The sequence below is a fragment of the Elephantulus edwardii genome, unplaced genomic scaffold (assembly GCF_000299155.1).
Source record: "Elephantulus edwardii isolate Elephantulus edwardi_28Jun2011 unplaced genomic scaffold, EleEdw1.0 scaffold00004, whole genome shotgun sequence".
Taxonomy (NCBI): Eukaryota; Metazoa; Chordata; class Mammalia; order Macroscelidea; family Macroscelididae; genus Elephantulus; species Elephantulus edwardii.
In genome coordinates, this window is record NW_006399754.1 from 1,170,616 (window position 1) to 1,187,105 (window position 16,490).

Sequence of the window (16,490 nt, forward strand, 5' to 3'; positions counted from 1 at the left end):
GGCTGCTGGTACCAAGAGTGTTGACTGTGGAGCCAAGCAAACTAAAACTGTTAACTATCTCAGTCTCTTCACCATTCATACTGTGCTTAAATCTTGAAATTCATATATTTAAATTGCCAAAGATCACCAGATTTCATCCACTCTATTATGTGGTTTGGAAACAGGACTGTGGCACCCAATTCCTAAACAACATGTCTCTGGAAACTCTATGAACTTTGAGAAACAACAATAGTTACAGAAAGGTTTCAGGTCTTTCATTCATAGGGTTGCTATGCTCAACTCGATAGCAATCAACAACAACAACAATTTTGTGGCTATCGTATCTGGATACATTCATATTTTACTTTGTCCAAAGCAGAGGTGAGCTCAAAGGACAGAGCCAGCAATCGTACTTACTGAAAAGGCATGTTCTTGGTTTAAGGAGATGTTCTAGTTTACCTTGTAACAAACAAGGTTGTTGTTAAGTGTCACTGAGTCGCCTGTGACCATAGCAACCCTATGTACAACAGCTCTGAAACCTGTCCTATCCTGAGCCAGTCTCACTGACAAATCTACCCCATTGCCCCAGTTACTGTATCAATCCATCTCATGTGGGGTGTTTCTCTCCTGAGCTGTCCCTCCACCCTTCTGAGCATGATGTCCTTCTCCAAGGATTGGTCCCTCCTGGCCACATGTCCAAAGTATGTAAGATGGAGCTTCAAAATCCTAGCCTCCAAGGGGTAGGAACTCTAATCTTTTCCAGTTTTCCAGCTTACCTGTTGTGGCGAGGACAATATGAGGGCCACTCCCATAGCTGAGGCAAGCTATTTTTTTGCCACTTAAAGAATCCAGTCTCCGAGGTTCAATGGTGCTCTGGACATCGCCTAACCCTAGACAGCCGCAGCAGTTGGTGCCAAGCACAAAAATCTGTGAGAAAAGCCATTGCTGGTTAACACAGTTCTACTTCTGATAGACCTATAAATTACCTGAATAAAACCTCTTCAGTATAAAATAAGAGAGCTGTCCCACGGGGGATGCGCGCGCGTGCGTGTGTGTGTGTGTGTGTGTGTGTGTGTGTGTGTGTGTTCCTATGCCCTTTTGACATTATCTCCTTAGTTTTCCCCAAGTTCTTCAGATTAGAAGCTCTCTTACCAAAAACTGCGGATGGATGAAGTTCCTTCAAAATTACCTCATTGTTTACTGTAGTATATAGAACTTCATTGCCGGAACTGCCAAAGACACAAGCTTGACGAATTAACTGCAGCTCTTCCTCAGAACAAAGGGAAAAAATTGGCCATTTTCCCACATCTAACATCTTCAAAGATGACAGAGTAGCCTGTACTGGCTGAAAAGGGGGTTAAAAAAAATTATTGAGAAAGAGTCAAACAAATTTCCTTTGCCCCCTTCACCTCCACAGAAGTGGGTTAATGAATGCTATATTCAGAACAACAAGGTGCAGCTATCCAAGATGCCATTAACTGAGGCAGGAGGCCTGTCCCCAGCACAGGACTCATTGTAGCACCATTCAAAAAGCAACCAGCACCAAATGCCCTGAGTGGAATCAGATCACACCTATTCATTTCCCACAAGGACATGAGAGTCATCTTATCCAGAACTCTGGGAACTAAGAGTCTAGCAAGTACTTTAAATGTTTATCTTAAATGTAGCTCTGAAAAACTACAATGGTTGTAAAAGCAGGGGAAAGAGAGACTACTATTTCAATTGCTGCCTATGTCTGAATCGTGGTCAGGACATTAACACAAGGAGGTCAGAAGTTCATAACTAGAACAAGTCTTTAGGAAAAGAACAATGAAAGTGACACACCAGGGAAATGATTTAAATGTTCAACCTTCAACTTGAGCTGTTGGGTTCACGCCACCCTCACTCAGGTTTGAAAACTGGATCATGAGCATCAACAATCCCATAAGTGTTACAGATTCAATTGCGCTCCCCAGAAAATATCTGTATCCCTATATCTATGTTGTAATTATATCTTATGGCATGGAATCATCTTCCTTCCACAATACAATCTAATAAGATAGAATTAGTTGAGGTCATCATGAGTTTAAAACTAATTATACCTAACTTCTAAAAGGGATAGAATGGACAGACAGATGCATACACACAGGAAAAACAAACACCATGCAAGGGCCACTTACTAATAAGAGAGCCAAAGAAGAATCCAGGGTGACCAACAAGGAAGGAGTTAAGACCCTAACTTGGACTTCTGGCCTCCAAAACCATGAGGAAATAAACTCCTGCTCTTTAAAGCCATCCACTTGGGACATTTTGTCACAACAGCAATAAATAACTAAGGCGAACATTTAATGTACACACTAGAAAGGTGTTTTAAAAGAGTTTCTATTTATTCCCTACCCTAAAGACATTTCTACATTAACACTTAAAAAAAATTATGACAGTTCTAACTGAAAAAAAAACCAGGCCTACTGCTGCCAAATAAATTCAGACTCGTAGTGACCCTCTATCAGTTTCCTGAGGTTGTAAATATTTACTTGTCCGTTTTTCACCCTGTGAAGGGCTTGATGGGTTTGACCAATCAAGCTGTTGGTTAGCAGCTCAAAATCTAATGCATTTGTGCTCCTTATAAGATCACATTGTTCTTGTGGTCTTGAGTCAGAATCTACTCATAGCTGACTCTCAAGTGGGTTTTCAAAGGCAGTAAATAATATGGAAGAATGTCTGCCTTTCTCTCTTGGAGCAACAGATGGATTTGAACCTAGTGCCTTTGAGTTGAAAGCACAATTCCTTACCAACTAGGCCAGCAGCATAACTGGCAAATGGCATGCTTGCTATCCCCTTAGTAACTGCTTGAGCTGAGGGTCAAAGGATATTCTAAAGTCTTTTTCATTAAGTTTTACATCAACTTGATCAGTAGCTGATTGGACTAGCAACTACTTTCCTTCCATTAGATCTGCTAATCTATTGGTCCTCTCCCCCTTAAGGGTGAGGTGGGGCTCTAATTAACTAACTCATTTCCATTACTGTTGTTGTTTGGTGCCATTGAGTCGACTAGAACTCATAATCTTGACTAAGAACAATGGTTCTGAATCCTGCTGTATCCTGTGCCATTCTCATTGACTATGACTCATAAACTCATAACCTTGACTACAAACAATGGATCTGAACCCTGCTGTATCCTGTGCCATCCTTTGACTACGATTCATAAACTTATAACCTTGACTACGAACAATGGATCTGAACCCTGCTGTATCCTGTGCCATCCTCATTATTGACTACGACTCATAAACTCATAACCTTGACTATGAACAATGGATCTGAACCCTGCCCTTCCTGTGCCATCATCATTATTGCTGATATCCTTGAGTCCATTGTTACAGTCACTGCGTCAATTCACCTTTTGCTGACCCTTCACCCTTCCAAACGTGATGTCTTTTCCCAAGCACGGGTTCCTCCTAAGAACATGCCCAAAGTATCTGAGATAACATTTCATCATCCTTGACTCTAAGCAGCCCCTGGTTACCACTTTCTCCAAGATATATTTCTTTGTCTTTTTGACAGTCCAAAACAAAGTCAGTATTCTTTACCAATACCACAACTCAAAGGCAATTTTTGTCATCTTTATTTATTTTCCAACTTCTAGATGCATAGCAAGTAACTAAAAAGATCAAGGCCTGGATCAGGTACACCTTAAATAGAATGGTAGCACTTTAGCACTTTGGAGAGGTCAATGGCAGATTTTCCTAATGTAACATATCTTTTGACTTCTTGATTGCTGGTTCCAAAGCTCTTATGTTGTTGTTCCTGTTGTTAAGCACTGTTGGGCTGAATACAATTCATAGTGACCCTATGAACTAAAGATCTGAACACTGTTCTATAACTATTGTTGTTTCTCTACTGTTCATAGAATTTCCAAAGGCCTGTTGTTTTAGAAGCAGACGCCAATCCTCCTTCCAAGCCTGTCTCTAACTGGGAGCTCTACCAAACCCTATCCACCATGCATAACCATTAAGGCATTTGACACACTAGTTACACAGAGTTCGGAATCACAGCAACTCCAAGTTATCTCAGTACAGCAAACTGACCGACAAGTACTATACCACTTAGAATAATGTTCTTCCCAAACACAATTAACAGCAGGCCTGAGGACCCAGTTGTCTTTTAAATACAAAGGTCCTCCTACAAGGTCCTGATTAAGACTTAAAACAAGAGGCTTACAGCTAACAGCTCCTTATAAGATCTCTTTGCTTATAAGACCACTAAATCTAGGTGACCAATCAGTTTACACATAATTGTTAACAAAACAAAAAAATGATCCAACAGTTTACACTGGACTTTCAAGCAAATCAAGAGAACCTACCCTCCAGAATCCAACTGCCTCACACATGCTGCCTGTTTAATGTCCACACCATTGGCTTAGAAGGCTCCATTCCTCATCAAGGTGATTTAATCCAGGGCCCATCCTTATAGATTCTCTGAAGAGAGAGCCAGTCTCTTTCATCTGGTCATGTGAACCAGGCGAGGTAGACAATAAACAGAGAGCTCTGGTGACCTAGTGGTAAGGAGATGTGCTGCCAATCCAAAGGCACATGGTTTGAATCCACAAGTTGCCCTGTGGGGTAAAGATCACTCCTCCCATGTGATTTATAGCCTCTGAAAACCCACTGGAGAGTCACTGGTGAGCTAGCTGCAACTCTATGGTACACAGTAACAACAGCATACAATAAATATCAGTTATTGAAGGAATATATGCTTAAATGAATGGCTCTACTTCCATCTCATACTTCCCTTTCTATCCCGTCATACCTCCTTCACAAGGAAATTCTTCCAATAGACCCCTCTCTTCTCTGCATTCAAGTTCAATAACCCACACTTCTCCTTCAGTAAGCTATTTCCTTAAATGTCCCAAATATGCCCTGGTAGTCACAACCATAAGCCTAAACTTGTACCCATAGAGAGTGTTTCCACAGCAAGTCAAAGATGACTACCACAACCCATCAAACAGGTGTCTCTCATGGCCAACCAGTTTACTGTCGAAGACATGCAGAGACAGAATTTTCCTGGTATTAATTTAAAGAGTTTTTCTTTTGGTTTCTACATTTTCTTTTGGTTTCTACATTTTCTGAGTAATTTTCAGGAAGCTACTGAGTGCTGCTCACCACCCTCGGCTATCAGTTCTCAATACTGTGAAGCAATACTGATTCTGGAAGCTATGCAGACTTGAAATTCCAGCAGGGCCATGATGACACATAGGTTTCAGCAGAGTTTCCAGATTAAAAAGACTAGAAAGAAAGGACTGGCAATCTACTTTCAAAGCTATGCAATGAAAACTGGTGGATCACAATATAACACCATCCAACTAGACTCAAATACACCAACGACTAAGGAAGAAGATACAGAACTGAGCAGCAGTCTGTTCTGGTATCCATAAGGTCTCCCTGGCCAGAAATGACTTGATGACAGCTAGCAGTAACAGGTAAATGTTTAAAAGAGCTCTAAAGATAAGGATGAAGAGACCGAAGAAGGTTTGTAACAACATCATGCTGCTTGTAATGGCAGAGGTGGAGTTAGGGTCTAGCTATCGACCTTTTCCACACCCAGCCTCTCCCCTCACCATGCCACTCAAACTGTGCCCAAGCCCTAACAGTGATGTCTTCTTCTATCTTTTCGACTTTGATTTAAACCAGTGATTACTTGTACCTTCCTAGAGCATTTTACAAAACCAAAAAATCAGAGACAAGAAAATCCAAAGATATTCCCTAAGTTGTTATTACATGCCGTTGAGTCCCCTGCAACTCATAGTGACCCTATGTACAAAGCCCTAAACCCTGCTCTATCCTGTGTCAATCTTATTGTCTCTGATACACCTACCCCCATTACCCCAGTCACTGAATCAATCCATCTCGTTGAGGGTCTTCCTCTCCTATGCTGTCCCTCCACCCTCCCAAGCATGATGTTCCTCTCCAAGGACTGGTCCCTCCTTGCAACATGTCAAGTATGTAAGAAAAAGCTTCAGAATCCTTGCCTCCAAGGAGCAGCCTGGTTTAACTCTCTTCCAGGAAGAACCTATTTGTTCTCCTAGCAGTCCATGGTATATTCAATACTCTTCTCCAGCACCACAACTCTAAGGCATCAATTCTCCTTCTATCCTTCCTAGTCATTATCCAGCTCTCTGATGCATAGCAAAGATGATGGCCTGTATCAGGCACACCTTAGTCTCCAGACTGACATCATTACTCTTCAGTACTAAGAGACAGCTTTTATTTGTAACTTGTAGTTTTTTAAAGAAAGCTCACATATATATATGAAGTTAGAGGAAGACCCTTGACAGGATGGATCGACACAGTGACAGCAACAATGGGCTCAAGCATACCAGAGATCGTGAGAATGAAGCAGGACAGGGCAAGATCTGTTCAGATCTGTTGCTCGTGGGGTCTCTAGGAGGTATAGTGGACTAGACAGCACCTACCAACAACACCACCACTACTATTATATGTTGGACAATGTACGAAATTATTATATGTTAGACAGTGACTAAGGAAGACTGAAAAAGAATTGATGCATTTGAATTGTCATGTTAGAAAAAAGTACTGAATATATCACGGACTGTCAAAAGAACAAACAAGTCTGTCTAGGAGAAAGTGAAATCAGAGTGTTCCTTAGAGAAAAGGACAATGAGACTAAATTTCACCTCACATACTTTGGACATGTTGTCAGGAGGTGCCAGTCTTTACAAAAAAGATATGCTGGGAAAGGTGAGGGTCAGAAAAAGAGAGGAAGACCCTCAACAAGATGGACACAGTGACTTTAACAATGGGCAAGAGCATATCAGAGATTGTGAAGACTGAGCAACGTTCAGATCTGTTGTCTGTAGGATTGCTATGAGTCACCGAAGAACAACAGCAACATTACTATGTGCAACTTCGGAAACTATGTTCTTTTTTGATTTTATGTCATTTTTAGGAAGACAACCTGTCATGCAATATCATTACATTAACCAAGGAATCCTGGGGCCTTTAAAAAAATACTCCTTGCACTTTGTGAGATACTTTATTTACGGAAAGAAGAATGATTTGTCCATGGCCACAACAGAATGAAGGACAGATTCTAGTTACCTTAGTTTTTTGTTAAAATTTCCTTTTAAACTATCCATCTATATGTATCATTAAGGACTCTTACTTTCTATGAAAGCATTACTTTTTTTTTACATTTCCTTTACATCTCAAAAGAAGTAAGTGTGAGAAGTGGCTTCAAATGTATGCATACTAATGTGCTAGTTAAAAAAGTTCTTATTTAGTATTTTCATCAATACAATCAGAGTGCACAGATAGTTTCATTTCAGAAATTATGGAGCTGAGGCACTGAGAGACTAACTACATAAATCCTCCAAGCTTATAAAGCTCCTACATGGATGAGTCAAGATTCAAGCTCACCTGACGTCGCACATAATTCCTGAGTGCAGGTAAAAAGTCCACATAAAGTGGAAGGCCTAATGATGGCATGCATTGTAGGATGCATACAAAGGCACAGATCTTAAAGAAACTCCCATAGAGTTCTTTATGAACAGAGAAGAACAGCCCTGAGCTCATCTTCCACCAACAGGCCAAAATATACAAATGCACAAGGATGATAAGATAAAATAATCTAGATCTCATTTTTCCCTTTCAAGCAAATGCTTAGATTTCTGCCTGTCCTTCTGCAAAATCTATGGTTTCTTTGATGATTCAAAGTGAGCTGTAAATGTCATTCTGTTTCTAACCATTTGTCTCCAAGTCACCAGATCTGCTGAAATCAGAAATACCAAGGCCACCCAGCTGGTATTTCAAAGCCTGCCTACCCTCAAACGCTCACTGTCGTCCATACGGAACTGACTCATAGCTGAACTTCCAGTGGGTTTTTGGAGGCTGTATTTTGCCCACCAACAGAGGTGCTGGAGGATTTGAACTGTCAGAGAAACATCCCCTTTAGGTTAGCAGAGCAACTCTCTATGAACCAAGCCACCTCCCTCTGTACTGGGGGAGGGGGGGCGGAATGCTATCAGGGGATGAAAACTGGTAAAATATTTATACCCTTAAAATTCATATTTCAAGTGATGGGAAAACTTGGCATCAGAAAATGGTGACAGTGGGACACTATGATGAACATAATGAATGAAACATCTATCTATATGCAAAGGCGCTGGAATGGCAAGTATTTTCTTTTTTATAATATTTTTTATTTCATTATATTATTTTTATTATTTTATTGCCTGAATATTTACCATGAATTTTCCTAAAGCTCAATTCACTTTCTAACATTTTTTTCAAACTCATAGTTGTTGTTGTTGTTGTTGACTGCCTTCGAGTTGAGTACAAATAAGTGAGGCGGAGTTTCAAAATCCTAGCCTCCAAGGAGGGACTTGGTTTCACCCTCTCCAAGACGGAACTATTTGTTTTCTTGGCAGTACATGAAACTCAGCACAGCTCCTAAATTTTCGTAAACTCAGACCTCGAACTCATGGCCATCAAGTTGGAGCCAACACTGGTCTGACTCTCTGATGTGCGTCTGAGGCTGTACACCACATAGGAAAAGACAGCCCACCCTTCTCCCTGAATAGCTGGTGAATACAAACTCCCAGAGAGGCACCACCATTGAGTGTGCAGCCCCACCAGAATCCCACTCTTACTCAGTGCTCAATAAAAATGGTTGCTGTTATTAGAAATAGTAACATTTAAAACAAAAAACCAACTACACAACAAACCAAGACATTTAAGCCCAATTGATGGTTGTAGTTTGGCCCAAAGAACCTTTTTAACTGTATATAAGATTGTCAGAGGTGATTACTAGTAGCAGACGAGTCTTTCCTTTGCTACTTTGCTCAAGTGCCACTTGCTCCTTCCTCCCCCACCCCCAGCAGGCATGGCTGGGAAAGGCAAGACAGTGTGATTTTGATATTATTATTGTTAGGTGCTGTCAACGCTATACACAGTCAACCTGAAACTTGCCCTATTCTATGCCGTCCTCATCATCTCTGACACAATAGAGCCCATTGCGATTTTATATTTAATTTTGATATTAAAGAAAAACAGAAGGAGCTACATCTGCCATAAAATTATAGTTCAAAATGCTTTTATTAATCTTTTGTGTGCAGATTAGGGCACATCACTTAGAAGACAACTTTCGAATTGTTACAATTAAATTTAAAATATGGTATGTAAACAGAATAAACTCTACATGTGAAGTCTTAAGAGAAAAAAAATCTTTTTTAAAAAGTCAATACTTTCCTTTTTAAGGGCTGCCTGGCAACAAAATCATCTTGCATGTAATAAAGAAGTTTACTGCTAATTCTATGAGTCCTTTTTAAAAAAAAATTATTTTACAAAATTAGGTCCCAGGTAGGAAAAATGGGAATCTTAAAGAATCTCAACTTCTGTATCTTACTTTTTACAAACTGCTTCTTGGACTTCCTTACAAGAGCAACCCAACCCAGATGAGCAACCCTACCTACGTGGCACACATAATATTTTAATTTTGGGAGCATTACCCACTTTGGATGCCACTGCTGGTTTTCTATATCTGTTGACATCTATTAAAGTACTTTATTAAAAATGAATGGAGAACAGAAAGTGGAAATTAGCAATGAGATTTAATATAAACCCATTAAGAGTAATGAGCAGATATTTTGAAAATTTAATAAAACAGGAAAAAGGCAAGATGGGAGTGATTATGAACACAGAAAGCAGTGAAACTTTCAACCTCAACTGAACACTGGTTAGACTTTGAGCTGGTTGGTTGTAAATTCAGGTGTGATAGAAAAGAAACAAGAAAATCCATGATGAATTAAGAACATTTCATCTAGAATCAAGTAGTTGGTAATATTTTTTTTAAGTATCAGGGAATAGAGTCTTCCTTGTAAATAGTGTTCAACTCAGGGAAAGCATTATCTGTGAAAGAAGCTGGTCTCCAATAGGCTGAAATGTCAGCTTCTCTCAAGGTCCTTTCTTTGTCCCTTAGACAAAATCTACAGCTCTTTGCCAGGCCCTTTAACATTCTCCATGCCCTCAATCATTCTCTTTTGACATCTTAGTCACTCTACTGCAGGTCTCTCAAAGGCAAGATTCCAAGTCCTTCCTGTCAGGGCCCCACTAGATGTTCACTGGCATGTCTTCATGCAATGGAAAACTACATGCTTGTGATTTTTTTTTTCTAACCTTGCCACTTTCTCCACAAAGAAGCGGAAGTTCTTCTTCCATATGGACTCGGTCTTGTGAGGTCCCTAAGGAAAAAGTATTTGTAAAATCAAAACCAGGATCCCTTAGGTTGGATTAAACTAGGCACTTAAATATCACTTTACTTCTAGTTAACAAAGAAAATAAGCAAAACTTAAATATGGAAAAGGCAGTGGTGGGGGTAGGGGTGGGGGTGGGAAAGAGACCAAGCTTTAAGTATGGGAGTTGACAGCTACCTACAGAAGCCAAAAGGGTTTCCAGCACATGCAGAACTACAGGATGGCCGTTTATGGGAATGCTCCTGCTGAGGTGGAAAAGTAAACCCAGGACACCCGGAGGTTCTTAAATCTACGGGCTAAGGAGAAAATATATGTGCCCAAGTGTACTTTCCAAGGATAGAGGAAGATGTATTTTAGACCTTAGCCAACTTTCCCCCAGGATTGGAAAGTTCCAAGTCACTTTAAAGAGCAGATTGATTAATTCTGAGCTCCTTTTAAAAGTATTTGACTTCTTAAGCTAGGGGGGGGAAAGAGAGAGAAAAGAATGAGGAATAAATGAAAAGAATGAATGACTGTTAACTTTGTTACCATGGGTTGTAACAAAAAAAATCTGAAGTAGCAGTCATAAAGTATACAGCAATAGCACAGACTTTTCCCAACTTAATAACTACTTTCTCAATAGCTACTTTGTACTGTAGTACAGACATAATATATTACTCTATAATGTAGACATAATAGCAGAAGCAGCTTCATTGAAAGATAATCAGTCTTGTCTGTGGTTCAGATGTTAGGGTGTATATCATCTCTAGATGAAACACAGGGAATACTATCTCTACTCAAAAAAAAGAAATTTAATGACATTTAGAAATGTTCATTTTTCTGATTTATTAGGTTGGGTTCAATATGTGTAACACAATCAGTATTTCAAATACCAATTTCAGAACATTCCACTTGGTATTAGTTACAAGAATTAGATTCTTTAAATAGATAAAAACAGTCATAAAAAAAGCAAGGTCAAGTCTGAAAGGCCCACCTCTCTCAGAAAACAAGAATAATATATTCAGAATCATTCTAGTCTTTCAAACTGAAGCAATCTAACTGCAAACTCTGATTCCTATTGTTTGGAAATAGCTCCTTTCCCTAAATTGTTTGGGGAAAAATAATCTCTTTATTTAAAAAAAATGCTTATAATTTTCTCATGTAAATTCATGAAACTTGATCTGGTTACCAATATGGAAAGGTGTCTTTCTGATTTGTTGGGCACAGAGTAGCTATGCATCAGACTTGACCCAAAGGTACCTAACCTGAAAACCATCACTGTGTGCTATTTTAGCAAATTTATTAAAATCCTATTTACTCTCTCAGCTCCAGTAAGACTGCTGCTGATATCCATGTTGACACTGTTCCTGATTCCCCAAGTGTCCAGGGGACCCTTCTCTGCAGTCCCTGGCACCCTCCCCCCTCATTTTACCTATGGAACTTTTTATATTCTGCCTCTCTGGTGGTTATTCTTACATGGTTTCTCATTTCTATGTATCTTTAAGCTCTTTAAAAATAGGGACCATGATTGATTCAGCCCTAGAACCATTACAGCAAATGGCTCATAGGAGAGCACAATGTATTTGTTGAAAGCTTTTGAATATGCTTTTTCTAAACTAGGGCCAGTCTCTCCTGAGGATTTCTTTTCTTTTCCCTTTTCATATCTACCCAAAGTTTATTGGAATAAAAATCAAAAAGGAGAAGAGATGCAGTTGTTGTTGCTGGTAGGTGCTGCCAAGTCAGGGGAAGTGGAAATAAAGAATTAAAGGCAGATAAGCCCAAGTAGAGATGTGGCAGTCCCTCACCGTCCTGAGGCCACTCTTGTTCCCAGCAAAGGAGAGATGATGGCGAGGGTGCAGGGCCCGGCAGTGTTCACTTCTCTTGGACACAGTGATTTGGAAGTAACTTCAAGACATCTCACACCACCACCATCACAGTGTCATCTCCTTAATATACTGAGACCATGGACCAATAGTTCCCTAGTCTGTTTAATAGGACAATAAATGCAGCTCTTACAACATCTTCAATCAATTTCAAATATATCTAATAAAATCTTTAAAAATTAAAATGGTGGGAAATAGCCAATTCTATTTATCTGACTAGCTAAATTATGAAAAAGCACATGCCTACTATATGGGCATTACCATATTCAAAGAAAAAGCATTCAGTGATTAAATTAACAGTGAGTGTAAGATTAACAATCTCATTTTTGGTGATCAGAAAGTCCTTCAAGATTTACAAATGATTCAACGTAAATTAAAACAGTATAACACTGTTAAATGATTCTGCTGAAATCTCGAGCACTATAGTAAAACAAGGTTGGCTTTGTTTGTTTGTTTGTTCCTAATATTATCCCAGACAAAACAAGTCTTTTCCAGTTTGTACTATTTGAGGACATACTTTATAGAATGTAGAAGAAATACAGTTATCTTATCCTCTACTTCTGTGTCATTTCATATTAGTACAGCAATATGTACTTTAAAAAATATCCACAGTGCCAAAAAAGAATTCCATATTTGTGATCTGATATACTATAATAACAAGAGAAACAACAATAACAGTTACAATAAACATTGTCTTGTACAAAATGCTAAGTCCTTTGCATGAGCTCATTTGATCTTTATAATGTCCATATGCCCAGGTTCATAATTGGTTTCTACTTTATAGACATGTTGCTACAACCTGACCAGTGGTCACCCAATTTGGATCAGAATCAGTACTAACACCAAAGAGCTTGCAGTTCTTGGAAGATTCACCATATTTACAAGGATAGTCTTTCTTTTTTTTTTTCTTTTTCTGGTGAACGCTTCAAACAATTTCATTTGACACTGGTTAGGAGCACTCCTTCTGAAAATATTTGTACCTGAGTATTTTAAATTTCTGATATCTAGTACTCAATGATTCTTAATCTTGTTCCTTTTATACCCTTGTAAAATTATCTTCTAAAGCAAGGCTAATGTGACTTAAAATATAAACACATAGGCAAATTCCATCAGAGGGAAAAAATATGAGGAAAGAAATAATACCACAATAAGTCATTATTTACCTGTTAAAATTACAGTTTAGGGGGTTTTCTGGTAAAATAGCAGACTATGTAGATGGCAGCCCAGACACTAGAAAACAAAGGTAACAGATATGAATGATAATCTTGAATTCCTGAGGATTAGAGAAAGTGATAAACACACAGTTCAAAGGCATACTGAAAGAAGAAAGGAATTTAAAACACCAAACAAGAAGACAAAGCAGTGGATTGCCAGCAGACCTGACAGAACACAGCCATTCTGAACTTCTGTAAGCAGATTTCTGTTTGGCAAAGGAATCCACCAGGATTGTTATGGTGTTCACATTCTTTCCTGATAAAAATGCTCAACAAAAATAAAAATAGAATAAAACTCTCCCATAGAACTAAGAACGTGCATACCAATGGCAAACGTTACTCTCAGTGGAGAAAGACTAAAGATAATCCCCTTTCAAATAGGAACCAGACATGGATGGATGCCTTTTATCAGCACTCCTATTCAGTATGGCATTGGAAGTCCTAGTCAAAGGAGTAAGACAAGAAAAGGAAATAAAAGGCATCCAAGGTGTAAAATAATACGTAAAATTACCTCTATTAATCTAACAGCAAACTCTGATTCCTATGGTTTGGAAAGGGCTCATTTACAGAGAATAGGATCTTATGTTTAAAAACATCCTAAAGACTAAGCAGGAAAATGATAAGAACTAATGTAAAGATTCAGCAAGGTGGCAGGACAGAAAACAAACATACAAAAACTGGTTTGATTCCTCTAAAGAAAAAAAGAGAATATTGAAAAGAAGTAAGAAAAACTATTCTATTTATAATTGCCACCAAAAAAGATTACTTAGGATCAAATCTAATAATCAAAGATATGAATGGAAAAAAAAACCTCAAAAAGAAAATTCTAAAACACTAATATGAGAGTCCAAAAAAGACTTACATAAATGGAAAAATATACCATGCTCAAAGATTGAGTTAACCTTGTGAAGTTGGAGATATTACTGAAAGGAATGTACAGATAAAATGGAATCCCAAATTCAGACCTTGTCCATCATTCTTCAAAGAGATGGAGAAAGTAATCACTGGCTTTCCATGTACAGGAATAAGGTCCCAAATAAGCAAAACTTACCTGAAAATTAAGTAAAAATCTTCATTACCGAATAAAAAACAAAGGAGAGGTCTTATACTCGCAAATGTGTAAACAGAGCTCAGTAATCAAGCATGATACTGACTGAGTGGCAGACACAGAGACCCATCGAATAGAACTGAGAACTCTCAGACAAAGTCACTCACCTCTGTAAAACTGATCTTTAATAAAAAGCTGAAATCTAGTGTTGTTTGTTGTTATGTGCCGTCGAGTCGCTTACGACTCATAGCGACCCTATGTACAACAGCCCTAAACTCTGCTCTGTCCTGTGCCAATCGCACTGTCTCTGACACTCCCATCCCGATTATCCCAGTCACTGAATCAATCCACTTCATAGAGGGCCTTCCTCTCCTGCGCCGTCCCTCCACCCTCCCAAGCATGATGTCCCTCTCTAAGGACCGGTCTCTCCTCACAACATGTCCAAAGTATGTTAGATGGAGCCTCCAAATCCTTGCCTCCAAGGAGCCACCCGGTTTAACCCTCTCCAGGACAAATCTGTTTGTTTTCCTAGCAGTCCATGGTATTCTCAATACTCTTCTCCAGCACCACAGCTCAAAGGCATCAATTCTCCTTCTATCCTCCTTGGTCATTGTCCAACTCTCTGATGCATAACAAGTGATTGCGAAGACCATGGCCTGTATCAGACGTACCTTAGTCTCCAGAGAGATACCATTGCTCTTCAGTACTTTGGAGAGGTCCCTAACAGCAGACTTTCCCACGGCAATGCGCCTTTTAATTTCCCGGCTGCTGAAAAACAGACTTTTTAAGAAATGGTGCTGGCAAAACTGGCTATCTATTTGTAGAAAATTGAAACAAGTACCGTACTTCCCGCTATCTACAAAAACTAACTTACGATTGATCTATCTAAATGTAAAACCTGACATTAAGAAGAGTATCAAGTGAAAAATAGGGGCAAACTTAGAGGTCCAGCATCAATTTACTACTATACATAACCCAAAAAGGCACAAACAGCAGAAGAAAAACTAGACAACTGAGATCTTCTAAAAACTAAGTCCTCATGTGGATCAAAAGACTTCTCCAAAGGACAAAATAAGAACCTACAGTTGGAAGAAAAATAATTGGTGACAATACATCAGAGAAAAGATTAAACTCTAAAATTTATAGAAAACTCCAACGACCTCAACCACAAAAAGACAAACAGCCCAATTATAAAAGGGGCAGAAGACATTTAGATGGCCAACAAAGCACATGAAGAAATTCTGTTATAGAGATTCAAACTGAAACAACATAGTATCTCATCCTAGCAACAACAGACAGAAAACAGTAAGTGCTGATGAGGGTATGGAGAGAGGTTAGAACCCTCAGCCACAGCTGGTTATTATTGTTACTGTACACCGGCTAGTCGGAACCAACCCATTGCTGATCCTCCAGCAGGTTTTCAGAGGCAGTAGCCTACACAGTAGGAGATTGCCCATTTTTCTCCCAGCAAACGGCTGATGGATTCGAACCATACACCTTTGAGTTGGTAACACAATTCCTTACTACTGAATCACAAGAGCTCCCTTCCACAGCTAGTAGGGCTATAAAATGGTGCAACTTGGAGAGAAAACAGTATGATGCTCTCCCAATCTTGGAAACCAGCTTCAGATTCTTCATTTTCCAAGGGTAATTTTTCAAAATCAAATTTCTGTCAACTAAAGTATTCCTTTGTGTGAGATTGTCCATTTTAGCAGTTTTCTATAATGACATCTTAATCCTATAATGAAAAAATTTATGTTCACATTATCTGTTTGGAACAGATACCTCCTTATTTTTACATATCCTATTTTGAGCATTTTCCTTACATTTTAAATAACTGGAGAATTTAAGACTAGTAGTCAAGAAGACATTCTTTGATGATGGAGCGTGATAAATCTAATTATATTCCTCAATGGAACAGGTCAGACAGTTCATTCCTTTGTACAGAGCTTATAAAAGACTGGCTTTACATCTTATAATTGGTAATCACTGTGCCTGCTACACAATATGATATATTATTTAGTAATACTTGTGACAAAAAAATGAGTTAAGCTGATTATAGGACATACATTCATTCACCAAATTCCTTTAACAAATACAGCTTTAGTGTCCAGCACTGTGCTGGAAGCAAATACATAAAA

At 38.9% G+C, this 16,490-nt stretch overlaps 1 protein-coding gene across 3 annotated transcripts in view; it reads right to left on the reverse strand.

The window, feature by feature from the left end:
- RCBTB2 (regulator of chromosome condensation (RCC1) and BTB (POZ) domain containing protein 2) overlaps positions 1 to 16,490 on the reverse strand; it is a 55,407-nt gene that overhangs the window by 31,391 nt on the left and 7,526 nt on the right. Inside the window, exons 1-3 of one of the 3 annotated variants that reach the window (XM_006879499.1) lie at positions 10,585 to 10,632; positions 1,169 to 1,324; positions 756 to 906 (exon numbers count right to left, since the gene is read on the reverse strand). In XM_006879499.1, coding sequence (XP_006879561.1) covers positions 756 to 906; positions 1,169 to 1,294 — 277 coding nt within the window. In that variant the 5' untranslated portion in view covers positions 1,295 to 1,324; positions 10,585 to 10,632. Of the gene's footprint in view, positions 1 to 755; positions 907 to 1,168; positions 1,325 to 10,148; positions 10,191 to 10,584; positions 10,633 to 16,490 lie in introns of those variants that run through there. The other 2 variants (XM_006879497.1, XM_006879498.1) reach the window with 2 other exon arrangements.